The sequence below is a fragment of the Tiliqua scincoides genome, chromosome 1 (genome assembly GCF_035046505.1).
Source record: "Tiliqua scincoides isolate rTilSci1 chromosome 1, rTilSci1.hap2, whole genome shotgun sequence".
NCBI classification, from domain to species: domain Eukaryota; kingdom Metazoa; phylum Chordata; class Lepidosauria; order Squamata; family Scincidae; genus Tiliqua; species Tiliqua scincoides.
The window spans coordinates 66,144,596-66,163,566 of NC_089821.1; the positions used below are offsets into that span (position 1 = coordinate 66,144,596).

The following is an 18,971-nucleotide window of genomic DNA, read 5'->3' on the forward strand; positions in this document are numbered from 1 at the left end:
ATATTCAGTATGGAGAGCTATGTTTTGGGTGAAGTCTGGCGACTTGGGTTGGAGGGTGCTGTTCTTTTTTTCAAAGCTCTGGTTCTCTTTCTCCAGCCTCTATAAGAGCTTTGGATATGAGAGTGGAACACTGGTATGCCACCATTTATCTCTGGAGTTATTAGCCTGTGCTCTAAGGCATTCTCTCTAATTGGCCTGACTGCCCGCCCAGTGATGCCTTCGTTTCCAGCCCTGGCTGTGTCACCTTTTATGCCAAGGCTATGGTTGTCAGGAAAGGATAAGATCTTTGGTCTGAGTTGTGTCCTGATCATTTTTCACATCTCCTTTCCCAGACTCAGCCCCTACAGTCACGATGGAGACAGTCTATCCAGTAGTCAAGATCATATCCCACTGGCTGCTTTACCTCTCCTCGCCACCTCCTCAGGCAGCTACCAGAATGCCGTTGCAACTGTCATTTCCCGTGCCAACCAGGCTTATGCCAGCTTCATCCACTCCTCTGATGGCACCGGCTTCTGTGGCCAGGTCAGAGGGCTGGGAATCAATAGATGTATAAGAAGAGAAATCTGGGATACTGTGAGGAAAAATCAAACATTCTGAGGTTCAAATGCTGGAACAAATGGTGCCAAATACATTTATTTAATCTGTAGTTGTGTAGTTCAATCTGTGGATCTTTGTATTCTCTTAAAATAGAATTAAGTCCTTTTGTTCTGCAGAAGGAAGTCTAGAATTTAGAGGATATTGGGACAATAAATATAAAGAAGGTGGGACAAGGACTTTCTGATTTTGATTTCCAGAAGCTGAATCCAGAATGCCTCCTGATTTCTGAGGGCATATCAACTGTACAAATTTAAATGACGTTAACTGTCATGGATTTCTCCAAAGAATTGTAGTTCCCCAGAGCTTTCATAAAACTACAATTCCCAGGATTGCTTGGTTGGGAACTATGATGGTTAAGCAGTTCAGGTGTGCATTCAGGGTTATTGTTCTCTATATAGTCTTAAGGGCTAGAAACTTGCTCATGTTTGTAAACTAAGTGTTCGGATGCTCATAATTCCACAGCAGACTGTGTTGAAAATGGTGTGCTTCTTATATTCATGTGATGTGCTTGCTTTCCCCATATAGGTGCTTCTGATTGGGGACTGCGTTGGGGGGATCCTGGCCTTTGATGCTCTGTGCCACAGTCGTGCTGGTGGGTCAGGCAGTCATGGGAGCAGCCGCCGTGGCAGCATGGTCAGTTACTGGCTGAGCTGTGGGGTTACATGTATCTAGCTTTCTTCCTCACTTGAGCTCTGAGGAAGAAAGGGCAAAGTTTCCTTTGGGTCCCTTCTGGGAGAAAGGTGGGATATAATTATAGTAAATAAATAAAGAAGTTGTTTTAAGGGGAGGAACACAATTTTCTTTTGTCTGGCTCTTATTCTTTGCATAAGTGTCATATCATTCATCCACCCCAAGTGCTTTGAGACCTAGTAGAGTCCCGTGCCATAAAATGATCTTGCTAATTAGTATGTACGTCACAGATTAAAAAATTTGTTAATCTTCTTAGTAGAACAGAGATGTATGCTTTCTGCTCTGCCTTCTTTTTCAGAATGCTGAGCTGCTTTCTCCAGAGACTTCAGTGGTGCGAGACCCACTGCTTGAGAAGCCAGACGGGTGGGGAATGGGCCGTGCCAGCCCTGAGCCAGGGCTGTTCTCACCCACCCAGAAACGAAATGACAATGTGGCACAAGAAGGAGATTCTTTACAGCAGCAACAACAGTTCTTGTCCAGGTGAGAGGTTTGAGAGGGTGTGACCATGAAGCCGATTGACCTCCTATCTGAAAGATGGGAATTGTTAAAGTTAGACTGCTACCCTTCAGGAACGGGAGCCTATTCAAATGTGCACTCTTTCCTAAATCAGGGCTGCCTGACACAAAATTTAAGGGCCTTACTTGTAAAGGAACTTACATGGAACAGACTGTTCCAGCCCCAAAGAATTTTCCTTTATCTGAGATCACATTTAGAGCACACTTACACTGCAGCAGCTAAGTTTAATAATGCTCCCTGAAATACCATCCCATGGCTTTTTATTACTGTGATATTTCTGACTCAAGTCTGAACATGGGTCCAGAACTGATAGAGGTAAAAGTGTGTGAAGGGGAGTCTCAGAAAAAAGTGCTGGCGTGGCAAGGGAAGGGTTAAATTCTTCATTCACTTTTCCAATGCAAATTACTCCCTTCTGAGGGGCAGTTCTCAGGGAGAAAGATCTATGAATCTTTGTTACACATGACTGCTACATATATTGCGTATACATATACTGTATATGCAGCATAATGTAACATATACAGTAAGTCCACACTAGTTCCTTTCTGGAGGTTTGTCTGGGATTCAGAACATAGGTAGATTGAAACAGCTTATTCTTGCCAGCCCAGTCTTATCTTGGCTGTGCGAAAGCACCACAATGCAGATGGTTCCTGCATGAAAGCGCTGACATGGCTGTCTGACCATAGATGTCTGTACTTCAGGGACCCAGTGTCTTTTGCCTTTTAGAAAGATAGTATCCAGACAACCAGTATTGACGCATTTAATTCCTCTTTTGCTCCTTGCTGTATCAGTATTAATCATCATGTGCTCTTTTTCCTCTTCATAGTTGTTCTTTTAGATGTTTTAAAAAAATCCCCCCCAATAATGCTGAATTTATGCAGTTACGCTCACACACAAATATGGACCCCAGTGACTTCAATAAAATGTACCCCCTTTAAAAAAGAAGGGAGGAAGAGGGATCTTGCATATGCTGTTCATGGAGAAGGGGGTACCAGTGGAAGAAATTTTTAGGCTATTTCCTAGCAATAATGAAACTTTTCATGCTGTCCCCAGTCTACAGGCTAGCATGCCTGCATCTGAGGTGGAAGGAGACCCTCATCATAGCAGTAATTCTTCTTCAGTGATGGAGAATTTTGAGGGGACAAACATGCTTGGGAAGCTGGAATTCAAAGTATCTGGCTTCTTCTTGTTTGGCTCACCTCTGGGGCTAGTGCTCGCACTTCGTAAGACTGTGCTGCCAGCCATGGACGGTAAGGATTCTGTCTCTCTTCACCACCTTCCTTTTTACTTTCTCCCTCTGTCAGTGAAAGAATTTGACACATTTTCTCTTGCCTCTTCAGTGGCCCAGATGCGCCCAGCTTGCGAACAGATCTACAACTTGTTTCATGCAGCTGATCCCTGTGCCTCCCGCCTGGAACCTCTGCTGGCCAAACAGTTCCATGCCATGCCACCCTTTGCCGTTCCCCGTTACCAGAAATATCCCCTGGGAGATGGGTCATCCACTGCGCTGGGTAAGAAGAACCATGAAGACCAGCCTTGAGAGTACTGGGGAAACATTGCTGCCTACAGTTCTGCCCTGGTTTGAAATATGGAAGTGGATGAAATGGGGTGGGAGGAGTCTAGAAAGGGAGGTTGAGAGAAAGATGAATATCTGTTCTAGAGAATTCTTGCATTCCATTAAGCAATGAGGGTTGGCACGCATTCTGCTGGGCGGAGACTTCAGCAAATGGTGCTCTTTCCATCACTGTCTGTGGTGGAAAAGTTGCACTTAAAGGATTCCTCACTCCCAGCTGAAATGTTCCTCTGTGAACAGTTGCACATGCTCCTGCATATTTTATTTATAGTATTTATTAAAGAGCAGTATATCCCTCCTTTCCATGGGAAAATGCTCAAGATTCTTTTCAGAACCAACATTTTAAATCAACTAATCATTAGTAACAAAATAGAATAAATACAGAAAAACCAATGAGCTACATGACCAGCATTTGGAAAGCATTGTTAATTAGGGCCAAGGCAGAAGCACTCCTCCCACCTCAGAATATTCCCTTTTTTGCATACGAGGATGGGAGGGGAACTTTCTTCTCAGTTCTTTTTCAGCTGCCAGCAGCACCAGTTATGAACCTCTGCTCCCTTCCTCCACTAAGAGAAGAAACAATGTCACATGTTTGCTTAGCTAAGTTTCAGTTTGGGATTAAAATACCAGCCTCAGTCCTTTATTTATATTGATATAGATGCACACACAAACACACATGCATGCACTTATGTGTGCCTGTCTTATGTGTGAGATTTTTTCATATGTTATATGATACACACACACACACATGCACACAGTATATGGTATGTACCTACAGAAGTTTCCTTGTTTACAGACATGTTAGGTTTTATGAATCTGTTTTGTTCACAAGTACAGTGGTTTCTGTTGTAGCTGTCAGGTTTATTGACTGTTGTCAGTTTCACTTGGAACATTGTCAGTTTTCCAGTAGAGCTTCTGGGATGCTCCTGTACTTCTCTGTCAGCTGCAAACTGGAAGTCAGGACTGAAAGTATTCATTTGTTAAGTTGAATGCTTGTAAGTAGGAAAACCTCTGTATATACACACACAGATTTTTATTGTTGTTGTGACTGAGTTCTGGTACATAATATACCTGGGAACCTTAAGGTTCCCTTCAGGCACATGTCCACCATCGTGGAAACTGTTGATCTCACACCGCAAGGGTGTGCATGTGAATAGTATGACTGTGTTGGTGGGGCTGATTGCCATGGGTCTTTCCCATGGAATCAGCAACTGGTGCAAGGCTCCTGATTCCCTGAGAAAGGCCTGTGCAATCAGGTTTGTTATTCACATATTGGATCATACACCTTACTTAAGTAGCTGCTGCTGTCTTGTCAGGTGTATATACAGAATGCCACCTAATTTGGATTGCATTTAGGAAATGGTGCTAATCACTGGATTGTGGAACTCCAGGAGCAATTGTTGGGTGGTAATCACTTGTTCACCTCTACTTGCTTTTTCTCTTTACCTAGCTGAAGCCTTGCAGAGTCACTCTGCCCTCTTCTTGAATGAGCTGGATCTTGTACCACCACCCACTCCAACAGGTTCTTTTGGCGGCTTCTGGAAAGGAAATGAGGCATCTACAAGCGAGAGCACTGTAGGCAATGCCAGTGAGGTTGTCAAGAGTAAGTGCCCACTTTCTGTCATTTCACCTTTCCCTGTGTTCAGACAACCATCTTTCAGGTTTGGCCCCCTGCCTATTCTTCATCTGAGAATTTGTAATCTGGCAGCAAGTTGTGCTGTAATATGAGGCCATCTGGGCTGTCACTTTCCTTCCTTTGGGCTAAGACCTGACTCTTTACCGTTTTAAGTCTATTTATTTAAAAAAGAATTTAAAAAAATTTATTTAGAAAGAATGTCAATTATATTTTGCAGATAACAGCAAACTCACACATTCATTTGGCTGAAGCACTTGTAACCTTTTCTTGCATTGTTGCTAATGATCCAAGGAGGGGTCTCTTCCATTTCCCTCATATCTTAACATGTTAACACTTACAGCTGCAGTACAAAAAGTCCTTTCTGCATATATTGAAAACTGCAGATTCAGGCAAAAATCAGAACAAGGCTCCTTGTGTCCACAGTTCATTCTGCCAGTGTTGAGTGTTTGCTGTGCTGCCAAGAAAATACTTGCTCTTTCACTGGCACACCCAGATTCCACCCTGAAAGCATAGCTTGGGCACATTGCGGCCCTTTGTATCTCTGGCATTATGCATTCTGTGTTGGAGTGCCTCCACAGTCTTTTGGCTGTGCCAAGCCATTAAGTTAGTGGCTGTCATACTAATAAACCCAAGAGCTACAATATAATGAATAGAAAAGACAAGACTGCAGTTCTGTACCCAGCCAGGCAGCTTCCATTCCATTGAAGTGGAACTTAAGGAGCTATTGAAGTAAAAGATACTTAAAGATTGCAGCTAAAAATTTGAATAGTTAGGTGACCTGTTTAGGTGGTCCTGAGGGTTTTCCGAAGAGAGTTTTAGCACAGAAAAGGAAAAGGAAGGGTTGAACCTGGAACCCTGTGCTTGAGACCCTTGCCTTTGGTTTTCACTTATGTGCCCTCTTCTGCAGCTATTTATGCCTTTATTAAGAACATGGACAGAGCAGAACATGACCTTGCGTAGCACTAGGGTGGAGTGCTAGAGTGCTACTTCTAGAAAAAGCCTGTTTATAATCACAGTACACTGCTGCCCAGGGTTGCCACTAACTTTTTTTCTCTACTTGGTCCCTGAAACCACACAGTGAGAGCTGTAAAGTCAGGATCATTGGTGTAGTAGTGGAAGGTGGGGCCTGAACAGAGAGTGCTTATGAAGAGTAAAATGGGGGCAATGTCTAGTGGTCAACAACAGGCGTCCCATCCCTTCTCTCTCATGCTGGTTTATCTAGAGGTAACATAAGAAGAGCCCTGCTGGATCAGGCCAAGGGCCCATCTGCTCCAGCTTCTTTATTTTTTTATCCAGTGAGTAATTAATCAATGGAACCCATTGCCATCACCACACCCTGTGGCAATCTCACAGAGATGTGGTATCTCTTAGTGGTCCACCAGATGCCTCAGGCAGCACTGAAGACAACAAAATACAAACCTCCCCCCCCATATCCTTGGATCCTGTATCTGTGGATTCACTTATCCGCAGTTCTCTGCCCCCATGCACCTGTTACTTATCTATCTTATCTGTCTTTACTGTGGTGGTTTATCTCCCTGGATGGTGAGGGAGGGAAAGGGGAGATAAAAGGAGACTTAGAGATGGCAGAGAAATTAAATGAGTTCTTTGCATCTGTCTTCACGGCAGAAGACCTCGGGCAGATACCGCTGCCCGAACGGCCCCTCCTGACTGAGGAGTTAAGTCAGAGGTTAAAAGAGAAGATGTTTCAGACCTCATTGATAAATTAAAGATCAATAAGTCACCGGGCCCTGATGGCATCCACCCAAGAGTTATTAAGGAATTGAAGAATGACGTTGCAGATCTCTTGACTAAAACATGCAACTTGTCCCTCAAAATGGCCACGGTGCCAGAAGATTGGAGGATAGCAAATGTCACGCCTATCTTTAAAAAGGGAAAGAGGGGGGACCCGGGAAACTATAGGCCGGTCAGCCTAACATCTATACCGGGTAAGATGGTGGAATGCCTCATCAAAGATAGAATCTCAAAACATATAGACGAACAGGCCTTGCTGAGGGAGAATCAACATGGCTTCTGTAAGGGTAAGTTTTGCCTCACGAACCTTATAGAATTCTTTGAAAAGGTCAACAGGCATGTGGATGCGGGAAAACCCGTGGACATTATATATCTGGACTTTCAGAAGGCGTTCGACACAGTCCCTCACCAAAGGCTACTAAAAAAACTCCACAGTCAGGGAAGTAGAGGACAGGTCCTCTCATGGATTGAGAACTGGTTGAAGGCCAGGAAACAGAGAGTGGGTGTCAATGGGCAATTTTCACAATGGAGAGAGGTGAAAAGTGGTGTGCCCCAAGGATCTGTCCTGGGACCGGTGCTTTTCAACCTCTTCATAAATGACCTGGAGACAGGGTTGAGCAGTGAGGTTGCTAAGTTTGCAGATGACACCAAACCTTTCCGAGTGGTGAAGACCAGAAGTGATTGTGAGGAGCTCCAGAAGGATCTCTCCAGACTGGCAGAATGGGCAGCAAAATGGCAGATGCGCTTCAATGTCAGTAAGTGTAAAGTCATGCACATTGGGGCAAAAAATCAAAACTTTAGATATAGGCTGATGGGTTCTGAGCTGTCTGTGACAGATCAGGAGAGAGATCTTGGGGTGGTGGTGGACAGGTCGATGAAAGTGTCGACTCAATGTGTGGCGGCAATAAAGAAGGCCAATTCTATGCTTGGGATCATTAGGAAGGGTATTGAGAACAAAACGGCTAGTATTATAATGCCGTTGTACAAATCGATGGTAAGGCCACACCTGGAGTATTGTGTCCAGTTCTGGTCACCACATCTCAAAAAAGACATAGTGGAAATGGAAAAGGTGCAAAAGAGAGTGACTAAGATGATTACGGGGCTGGGGCACCTCCCTTATGAGGAAAGGCTACGGCGTTTGGGCCTCTTCAGCCTAGAAAAGAGACGCCTGAGGGGGGACATGATTGAGACATACAAAATTATGCAGGGGATGGACAGAGTGGATAGGGAGATGCTCTTTACACTCTCACATAATACCAGAACCAGGGGACATCCACTAAAATTGAGTGTTGGGCGGGTTAGGACAGACAAAAGAAAATATTTCTTTACTCATCGTGTGGTTGGTCTGTGGAACTCCTTGGCACAGGATGTGGTGACGGCGTCTGGCCTGGACGCCTTTAAAAGGGGATTGGACAAGTTTCTGGAGGAAAAATCCATTACGGGTTACAAGCCATGATGTGTATGTGCAACCTCCTGATTTTAGAAATGGGCTATGTCAGAATGCCAGATGCAAGGGAGGACACCAGGATGCAGGTCTCTTGTTATCTGGTGTGCTCCCTGGGGCATTTGGTGGGCCGCTGTGAGATACAGGAAGCTGGACTAGATGGGCCTATGGCCTGATCTAGTGGGGCTGTTCTTATGTTCTTATGTGGTTCTAAGGTTGCCAGCTTCAAGCACTCATGTCTCTTCCTTTTCAGCCTGTTATAGAATGCTAGAGGAGGAATACAAGAAGCAACCATCTAGAACACTAGAGGAGGGAGACTAAGAGAATACTAACAGGAAGCAGGAAACTTCCCAATTTTCTTCTTGCCTTTGCTACTATTCTTCCTCCTTTCCTTCATCCTTCATATCTCCCTTTATCTTCTGGTACCAGCCACTCAGCCCCTCATCAATGAGAGGACCAGCAGCAGGTGTCTCCCTAATTCTTCCATCCCTGCCCTTCTCATCCTGCTGGCTGGCAGCCGGTGGTGACATTACCACTGAGTGCCCTGGCAAACAGCTTTTGGTCATGCCTTGCTGGTGTTGTTCATACAGCCAGACCACAAGCTGAGGCTCACAGTGCCCTGTAGAAATCCTGGGTTTGCTGATGTCATACCCATTGTTTCCTTTAAGCTGTGTGACTGCGCAGCTCAAATTTCTCCAAAGCTGAGCCCCATGCAGTTTGGAGCTTAGTGTTCCCAGATGTCTGGTGATGACATCTGATGTCATCACTGTGTGTCTGGAAATGACAAGGAACTTCTGTACAGCCAGAGAAGAGGTCCATGCGGCAGTGCGAGCCTCTTAGTAGGAATATTGGTCCAGCTGAAAGAGCAGAGACCACTTGTGGGTTTTACTCCATCCCTTTATTTAACCAGGTGGGCTTGACTACCCAATCAGTGGGCATATTCCAATCTCAGCAGGAGGGTTAGCCAGCATCCTTTTTCTCTGGGGAACTCCTGACATGGGGACAGGGAATCTGCAAGTTTTGTCTGAGATGTCATGTGGCCCTTTAAAAATGGCGTTCTTCTGCTGGAAGTTGCCCCAGCCACTTTTAGGATGCTGCTGAGACATCGCAGGAACCTTTGAGCATATAGAATTCTAAAAATAGGGGAAAACATACAGAAAATGTGGGGCGGGGATGTCGGGAATGTTTAGTACAATTCATTTGTGTTTCATTGTCCCTGGCAGATACGACTCCCTGCTTTCTTGTAGCATATTGTTCCTTTATGTGTGTTATCATAAATCCCAAAATTGTTTCTTGTCTCCAGCTTGTTAATGAAGCTTAAGGCTTATTAATTAAGCTCCTGCATGCTTCTTCTAGTCCTGAAAAGGATGGCTGTTGCAACAGATTATGTTGCCATGTCCCTTTTAAGGATTGTATTGTTTTGTATTCCCCAGGTGAGACCTTGTTGAATGTGTTAAACATGACTTCTTTATTTGTTAGAAATAAACCCAAAAGGGCACATACAAACAGAAGTGAACAACTATGCCGTGATGTAACTCATGGCTGCAATGGGGAGAGAAGTCAGGCAGAAACCTGGAACGTACCTTAATATTATTTTTCTTCCTTTAGTTCTGGACCGCTGGTGGGGTGCCAAGCGCATTGACTATTCTCTTTACTGCCCTGAGGCTCTGACAGCCTTTCCCACCATCACCTTGCCTCATCTCTTCCACGCCAGCTACTGGGAAAGTGCCGATGTGGCTGCCTTCATCCTGCGCCAGGTACTAGAGCTCCTGCAGGCAAAATGGAGGAGGGAGTGCCACTGTACTGGAGTTACTGCAAATGAGGAGCTGGCACTTGTTCAAGAGGTTGAGAGAGGAGGGCAGGGCCAGGAGGCCTTCAGTTCAGCCAGGAACATAGGTGTTGCAGGAGGGGAAAAAGGAGCCTTGGTGACTCAGTTCTGGCACAGACAGCTTTGTCAGTATTGGGATGCTGAGTGGCATGAGTGGGTGCAGCTGTGCTGGTGGAGGAGTTCTGTGCTGGAGGGGGAGTTCATTTCCATAGTACCTGGAGAATGAATTGTGGGTCAGGCTATGACAAGGCCAAAAGCTGTGAGATCATAACAATGCTGGATAGAGGCCCATTTTCCTATGGAGAGGAAGCTCAGCTGATTCAAGAGAAACAAAACAGAAGTAGTAGCAAGGGTAAATAAGAGCGCTTGCTTTGTGCAGTTTTGAAGGGATCTGTGGGATGAACAGAGTTCAGAAATTGTCCCCTTTGATCCTCAGCATGGATGACTCTGTATGAAGGCGTGATGATCAGTGCCTGTGAATAGCACCCTTGAGGCTCAACCCTGACATTGTGTGGTTGCAGGTGATCGAGACAGAGCAGCCCCAAGTAACAGAGAATGAGGAGAGTTCCATCTACAGTCCAGCGTTTCCCCGTGAAAAATGGCAGCGCAAACGCACACAAGTGAAGATCCGGGTGTGTATCTCTGTGTGCCAGAATGGCCTCCTCCTCTATATCTTTCATGTGCTTGGGGGAAACTGAGATCTGGCTTGGGGAATTGATATATTCGCTCATCCTGTTCCTTCCATATTGGATAAGGGTAACTTCACTGATGCACCAACTAGTATCTTTCTTGCCCTTTTACCTAGCCAGTTCAAGTTGCAATATTCTGAATTTTCCAAATTGTAAATATTGCCCTTGTAAATCGTGAAGCAAATTTGACAACTGTTTGTAGATATGCATTGCTCACAAAATAAGTTTGGAACAAGAGCTACAGGTTTTCCTTGGTGAACATTTAGTGCCATAGTACATGTTACAGTAGATGCATAATGTAGCCTGTTGAGGTTTTAGTTTTACTAATAATGGAGTGTTGATTTGTGGGGAGGGGGGAGTTGCACAAAATGTGATAAAACCACGTGGGATGCAAGACTATAGTATGTTGCCCCTGCTCTAGCTTTGATCCTTTAGTTGGGGGCAATCTGCAATGCAAACGGGAGATTCCCCTGTGAAACAGTAAGTGCCGTTCATGTAGGGGAGGGATTAGGCAGGGCGCTGGAGTCTGGAGAGCTCTGGTCTAGACAGGGGAATTATAGCAGCTCCTTCCAAGTCTGTGTCATGGAGATAAATGTCAGGGTCTAGAGGTGGTTTGTGATGCACATTTCATGCATGCAAGTGAAAATGTCAATTGACTGAAGCTTCTCCTTGGGCCTTTTGTAATTGTGATAATGTTGAAGGTATGATATGTGGTCCAAGTAATAAACATACAGGCGTACCCATATATTCATGGGGGATCCTCTCTAGTTTGGTCTGCAGTTTCTTCTGTTCTTACTGCTGAGATTTCACTGGACTAAATCCTACGCTTAAGGTGCCAGGTTTCAACTTGCCTCGCCAGCACTGGAAAACATTGAACAGGATCCATACCCTACATGGTGTTTGCCAGGACTCAGTATTTAAATGGGGGCTAGTATCTACCCCACAGTGTGATTGCAGGTTTTCCTGCCACACCATATACCACATTGTGTCTGGCTGCAAACAGAGGGCGTTTACTGGCCCATGGTCTGACTTTTTCAATGAAGGTAACTCTGTCCTTGAAAGGCTGGATGAACTGGGCATTGATATTTGATCTAGTTTAATTGTTATATAAGTCCAGGAATTATATGCCGTACACTAAATAAAACTGGAATAAAATAAACTCTCCATGAGTTCCCCACTGTGAATGGGAGTCAGAATAGTATTTGTTGTCTTCTCTAACCATCTCGCCACTGTTCTGTGGACAGATCTAGCATGAGTGTTTTGATTTTCCTTTTAGTAAGGCAAGGATAGTAGTAAAAGTTACTGAACCTTTGTTTTCCAGAATGTCACCGCAAACCACCGAGCCAGTGACGTTATTGTGTGTGAGGGGCGACTGCAAGTCCTTAATGGGCGTTTCATGTATGGACCATTGGATGTGGTGACTCTTACTGGGGAGAAGGTAATAAAGAACTTAGGTAACAGAAGGGGATTGGAATGGCTGGTCATGGAGGGCATATGGCTGTGATGTGGATGGGAGAAAAAGCATCATTTGCCATAAACTCTCCCAGATGGATACCTAACCCCTGTGCATAATTTCCATCAGAAACACAAGTGGACTATGGAATATTCAAAGGGGAATGTATGGGAAGGTTGATATGGACAAGATGTTGAGTAACAGGAAGTTGAGAACTAGAAATGCAATCCTGCTTCCACCCCTGCAGTCCCAGGAACCCTAGACCAGGGTCCTAGAAGGTTGGAGGCAGGGCATACAATAGGTTTGTGTGAATTAGAGTCTCATGCAATTGAGTGAACAGTGCTGCTATCCTTGATCTCTTCTCACAGGTGGATGTCTACATCATGCCACAGCCACTGTCAGGGAAATGGGTGCACTATGGCACTGAAGTGACAAGTGGCAGTGGGAGACTCTCTTACACCCTCCCCGAGGAGAAGATGCTGGGCATTGGCATGTACCCTGTCCGTATGGTAGTGAGGTGAGTGCCTGGGAGATTGGGGTGGATATTCTTTATTCAGTGCAGCACTCTGTCTTGGAGGCTATGACTAAGGAAAAGACATAATTACATGGGTTGCATTTATAGGAGTTCTGCTAGTAAATCTTATTTGAGCTTGTGTGACCTATCCCTTCCTTGTTTGTTGAAAGCTGCAGAAGGAGATCCACCATCCTTATGGTGTATGTTAATCATGAGCTCTTAAAGGCGTTGGCCATACATTGCTGGTCTTGAGAGGGTGGGAGTATCTCTTGGCAGGTTGGCATGTACAGATGTTGTGAATGGCTGGCTCCATTTTACTTGTCTCCACAGAGGGGATCACACTTATGCCGAATGCTTTCTGACTGTAGTAGCCAAGTCCACACCTTGTGTGGTCTTCAGTATTGATGGTTCCTTCACAGCCAGTGTTTCAATTATGGGGAGTGACCCCAAGGTGCGTGCTGGTGCTGTTGATGTGGTAAGGTAAGTAATAGCCCCCATTGAAGACCCCATATATCCTCCTCTTCTGGTGGCCCACTACTTCCCTTTTGCTAGTGGTCCAAAGTGTAGGTCAGGAATGTTGGGAGGGAGATGGCAATGAGATCCTTTAACTGCTCTGTTTCCTGATTGATCTTGCAAAATTCTCTTTTCCAAATTTCCCAGAACTTTGAAGGGGCATACTTAAGATATGAACGTAAAGCATAGTTTAAATTGAGCTTTCACATCCCTGTCACAGATGGAGGTGCAGTTTTCCCAAAGAAATAGAAAAGTTAAAAAAAAATGTCATTGCTCTGCAACACATGGAAAAAAGATAACCTGAAGCACCAGTTTCAACCACTATTGTTCACACTTGCACATCTGTGCTTAGCTTATATTAAGGTGGTTTGCCTGTTTCCTTTTTTCCAAGTTGCAAAACACTATCAAGATGGCTTTATTGAACAAAGCGTTTGTCAAGTAAACTAAGAACATAAGAACAGCCTCACTGGATCAGGCCATAGGCCCATCTAGTCCAGCTTCCTGTATCTCACAGCGGCCCACCAAATGCCCCAGGGAGCACACCAGATAACAAGAGACCTCATCCTGGTGCCCTCCCTTGCATCTGGCATTCTGACATAACCCATTTCTAAAATCAGGAGGTTGCACATACACATCATGGCTTGTACCCCATAATGGATTTTTCCTCCAGAAACTTGTCCAATTCCCTTTTAAAGGCATCTAGGCTAGACGCCAGCACCACATCCTGTGGCAAGGAGTTCCACAGACCGACCACACGCTGAGTAAAGAAATATTTTCTTTTGTCTGTCCTAACCCGCCCAACACTCAATTTTAGTGGATGTCCCCTGGTTCTGGTATTATGTGAGAGTGTAAAGAGCATCTCCCTATTCACTCTGTCCATCCCCTGCATAATTTTGTATGTCTCAATCATGCCCCCCCTCAGGCGCCTCTTTTCTAGGCTGAAGAGGCCCAAACACCGTAACCTTTCCTCATAAGGAAAGTGCCCCAGCCCCGTAATCATCTTAGTCACTCTCTTTTGCACCTTTTCCATTTCCACTATGTCTTTTTTGAGATGCGGTGACCAGAACTGGACACAATACTCCAGGTGTGGCCTTACCATAGATTTGTATAACGGCATTATAATATTAGCCGTTTTGTTCTCAATACCCTTCCTAATGATCCCAAGCATAGAATTGGCCTTCTTCACTGCCGCCGCACATTGGGTCGACACTTTCATTGACCTGTCCACCACCACCCCAAGATCTCCTCCTGATCTGTCACAGACAGCTCAGAACCCATCAGCCTATATCTAAAGTTTTGTTTTTTTGCCCCAATGTGCATGACTTTACACTTTCTGACATTGAAGCGCATCTGCCATTTTGCTGCCCATTCTGCCAGTCTGGAGAGATCTTTCTGGAGCTCCTCACAATCACTTCTGGTCTTCATCACTCGGAAAAGTTTGGTGTCGTCCGCAAACTTAGCCACCTCACTGCTCAACCCTGTCTCCAGGTCATTTATGAAGAGGTTGAAAAGCACCGGTCCCAGGACAGATCCTTGGGGCACACTGCTTTTCACCTCTCTCCATTGTGAAAATTGCCCATTGACACCCACTCTCTGCTTCCTGGCCTCCAACCAGTTCTCAATCCATGAGAGGACCTGTCCTCTAATTCCCTGACTGTGGAGTTTTTTCAATAGCCTTTGGTGAGGGACCGTGTAGAACGCCTTCTGAAAGTCCAGATAGATAATGTCCACGGGTTCTCCCACATCCATTTGCCTGTTGACCTTTTCAAAGAATTCTATAAGGTTTGTGAGGCAAGACTTACCCTTACAGAAGCCATGCTGACTCTCCCTCAGCAAGGCCTGTTCGTCTGTGTGTTTTGAGATCCTATCTTTGATGAGGCATTCCACCATCTTACCCGGTATGGATGTTAGGCTGACCGGCCTATAGTTTCCCAGGTCCCCCCTCTTTCCCTTTTTAAAGATAGGCTGGCTTTTGTTTTGACAGTGTGAAATTCACATTTGCTTAAGAAAGGTGTTGTAGTGCCTGCTGTATTTTCTGTGAGAAGTTGAATGAGGTGAACTGCTCTCTGGGCTCTGACATGGCTTATATCTGAAAGGCTCTCAAGAGTTTATTCCTGTGATCCATACTTAACCCATTCCAACAATATGCCTTTGTAACAGAACGCCTTCTCATTTTCTCCTCCTTGCCTCTTTGCAATAAGAACTTCTTCATGCTACACACTCTTAACCTAAGGAAATGATTACCATTAGATGTGGTCATGGCTGCTACCTTGGGTTTTGGGAGGATCAGGCAAATTATGGAGGACAGGTGTTCACCATGTCAAGAGGTTGCATTCCCCTGAGTAAGATGCTGGGGGTGGCCGTCAACATTGTGTCCTGCTTGTGAATTTCCCAGGGGCTTCAGCAGGACCACTCTTGGATATAGAATGCTGTTCTAAGTGGAACTTTGGGCTTGTAAAGAAGAGTAAGTAGGCCTTCTAGTAGGCCTTATCTGTATTTGTCACTCTCTCATTCTCCAACTGCAACCCATTCACTCCTGTGCTCCAAAGGGCAGTTAGGATGAATGTGCAGTTCTGAATGTCATCTTTTCTTCACATCTTTAGGCACTGGCAGGATTCTGGCTATATGATTATCTATGTGACTGGGCGTCCAGACATGCAGAAGCATCGTGTGGTGGCCTGGCTCACCCAGCACAATTTCCCCCATGGCATTGTCTCTTTCTGTGATGGTCTGACACATGACCCCCTGCGTCAGAAAGCTGTCTTTCTACAGGGCCTGCAGCAGGAGGTACGTAGGTACTTGCTGACCTTTGGGATACCTTTACGTTCTGGCTAAAGGGACAGATGTTGTTTGTTTGGGAAGATCTTTAGTACAGTTGAGAGTTGGGCAGAATAAAGGAATGGCTCTGTTTACAACCAGTGATGCATGTGGGAGAACTTGAAAGCGCACAGGAGGGGGGAGCACAGCAAGAAAATCACTAGCATTGGTCTTCATTTATTGCAGGCAGAAGTCACCATTATGGCTGGCTATGGATCCACGAAGGACATCTCTGTCTACAGCTCCTTAGGTCTGCCTGCTACTCAAATCTACATTGTGGGTCGAGCTGTGAAAAAACTGCAAAATCAGTGCCAGGTATTGAGTTTTGTTTTGAAGGGGCCACCAGCTTAGCTGAAGTCCTGCTGGCTGAGGAATAGGTTGAGGCCCACAGTCTGTGGCTCGTCAAGAAGTGGAGATGAGGGGGAGCTGAAAGACAGAGTAATGTTCAACTGCTGTAATCTCTTTCCCCCTGCAGTTCTTATCAGATGGCTACGTTGCGCACCTGGCCCAGCTGGAAGCAGCGTCCCTTGCCCACTCCCCAAAGGGAACAACAAGACCCACGCTGGGCAAAGGTAGCTATGGCTGCCCTGCTCCTGTTGACTTCCTGCGCAAGCAGAGCCAGCTGTTGCGCTCGCGGGGGCAAAGCCAAGTGGAACGTGATGGGTCGGCAGGCACCCAGCCGCGAGCCAAGGCGCGCAGCGTCAGCCTCAAGCTGGAGAGCGAGGAGTGAGCCCTGTGGGAAAGTCTCTGAATTTTCTGAATTACAGTGGCTGGTGCTATGACTGAGCCTGTGAGGGTCCGTGGCTGCACGAGAAGAGGAGCCAAGAGCAACAGAGGAGGGAAGAGATGGCTCTGCCCAGCAGAGGCCAGAAGCTGGTTTGCAGGGCCACTAGGACAAAGAGAAGAACTTTGACGTCATCCCAGAGGTTGCTTCCATTCCCATCAATTCCAGTGAACTGCTGTTCTGTTGTGGTCCCCCTTTGACCCACAGCTCAGCCATGTCCCTCAGCTCATACCTGGAGATTGGGGTTGAGGGAAGAATTGAGGGTGTTCATATTACTCTAACTTAAGCTGTGTTATTTTTGTCTGTGAATTTGATTGATCACATTCCCATCCCTTTACAGGTTTTTTTTAGATCTCTTCTTACTGAAATATATTCCAGTCCCCCAAGTGAGGTGTTAGTAGGTGCAACCCTCATCCCTGAAAAGTCCCAACAATTCTTAGGTCTTCCCATATCACTTTGGGATGGGGGTAGCTGGGGAAATAGACTTCAGGGATTTCCCTTTCCTGCCAAGACTGAATGCCTTGCTCCAGCCCCTAGCACAGTTCTCAGTCTAATCCTGCCTGTACCCTGGTCTTTGGGTGTCTGCATGATACCTACTGTCCTGTGCATGTATTGTGTCCAGTGTGAGAGCACAGGATATTCGGGAATAAGAATGAATTCATACTTCCTCCTTGATGTGGGAGAAACTCAGCTGAGGACTTGATATTTATTTCATTGCATCAGAATTACCAGGTGGTGGGGAGTAGAATCCTGTTTTGGAGGATTTGTGGTGGGTTTACATTAATCTTTAAATGTGTTATAAAACTGAACAAAATAAAAAACTTACATAGCAAATGTATGTGTCTTGAAGCAGCTGCTGATGTTAAGTTCAGTATTAGATCCTCTTTAGATTAAAACAAAATCTGGGTATTTCTAGGAGATTTAAAGGTTAGGGCTACCCTGTTGCTGAACAGAGAGACTTCCTACTTCAGGAGGACTAAATACAAAAGACTTGTGTGAAGACCCAAATAGGACATGCTATGAACCTTCTGCTATGAACCTCATGAAACTTCTACTGAGGGAGGGAAAGACCTCCTTGTGATTGCTGAGGTAGGAGTACTCAGATTTAACTAAGAAAAAGGCAAAGGTCAGAGGTCGGAAATGCAAGGAGCACTGAAAATAAGCTAGGACAGTTTTGCCCCCTATTTACTGACACTGACTATTTATTGTGCAAATTCATGTCATTTGCAAATGTCAGCTGCATTTGGGATACCTTTATATCCTGGCATGTATTTTTATTTACAGAAAATAAAGTGTAAATGGTACCTAACTATATTTTGGATACATTGTGAAGCAAGATGCTGGTGCCAATGTCTGAACAAGGCAAAACAGCACTATTAACCTTCAGGCTTGTTTAATTTTTTTTTTTTTTTTAGTAAGAGATGTGCGTCTGGAGAAGGAAATAAAATCACCATTTAGCTTGAGACTAGCTTCATCCTTGTAGGGCAGCGTTCCTCTCTATGAACACAATGGCTGCATTGCCAGAGGACTGTTGAGGAGCTAGTGAGCCATTTCCTTGTATTCCACTGAAGTGAATGGACTGTTGGCACTAGAAGTGAAGCAAGGACCGAAATGGTTTCCAGCATGTACAATTTTCCTGATTTTAGCCCTTTTCCCATACAAGACAAGGCAATATATTCCACTCTACCGACTTGTATGGAACAAGAGAGACTGCAGTCAAGATAATACGGAGAGACAGTGGCCTCCCAACCCACAACTAAACAGGTCAACTTCCAAAACCATAAACTCAACAAATTTGCACTTGCAGCTAAAGACCAGTTTAAGAGTCACTGTTCTGGAACTAAGCAATTAGACAAAATGGTGCTGTGCTACCAGAGAAGTTTCCCTCATCTCCCATGGTCACATATTGACCATGACCCATGTGAACAATTTTCAAGTGACCCATGGTGCTGATCTAAGTTGCTTATTTCTTGCCTTGCAGCATCATTACTCAAACATCTAGAACAGTGTTTTTCAAACTGTTGGTTGGGACCCACTAGGTGGATTGTGAAACAATTTCAGGTGGGGCCCCCCCATTCATTTCAATATTTTATTTTTTAATATATTGTATGTTGACTGCATTTTGGGAAATGTTACAGATCTTTACTTTTAACTACTATGTATATGTT

The 18,971-nt window shown here is 45.1% G+C and overlaps 1 protein-coding gene across 2 annotated transcripts in view; it reads left to right on the forward strand.

Moving 5' to 3' along the window:
* The window catches only part of PITPNM1 (phosphatidylinositol transfer protein membrane associated 1), a 32,427-nt gene extending 14,311 nt beyond the window's left edge, over positions 1 to 18,116 (forward strand). For both annotated transcript variants that reach the window (XM_066611329.1, XM_066611328.1), the window contains exons 11-24: positions 333 to 522; positions 1,123 to 1,230; positions 1,586 to 1,767; positions 2,854 to 3,050; positions 3,141 to 3,311; positions 4,824 to 4,976; positions 9,814 to 9,962; positions 10,555 to 10,665; positions 12,044 to 12,160; positions 12,544 to 12,692; positions 13,020 to 13,169; positions 15,806 to 15,989; positions 16,206 to 16,334; positions 16,495 to 18,116. In XM_066611329.1, coding sequence (XP_066467426.1) covers positions 333 to 522; positions 1,123 to 1,230; positions 1,586 to 1,767; positions 2,854 to 3,050; positions 3,141 to 3,311; positions 4,824 to 4,976; positions 9,814 to 9,962; positions 10,555 to 10,665; positions 12,044 to 12,160; positions 12,544 to 12,692; positions 13,020 to 13,169; positions 15,806 to 15,989; positions 16,206 to 16,334; positions 16,495 to 16,749 — 2,245 coding nt within the window. In that variant the 3' untranslated portion in view covers positions 16,750 to 18,116. The remainder of the gene's footprint in view (positions 1 to 332; positions 523 to 1,122; positions 1,231 to 1,585; positions 1,768 to 2,853; positions 3,051 to 3,140; positions 3,312 to 4,823; positions 4,977 to 9,813; positions 9,963 to 10,554; positions 10,666 to 12,043; positions 12,161 to 12,543; positions 12,693 to 13,019; positions 13,170 to 15,805; positions 15,990 to 16,205; positions 16,335 to 16,494) is intronic.
* The last annotated feature ends 855 nt before the right edge of the window (positions 18,117 to 18,971 follow it).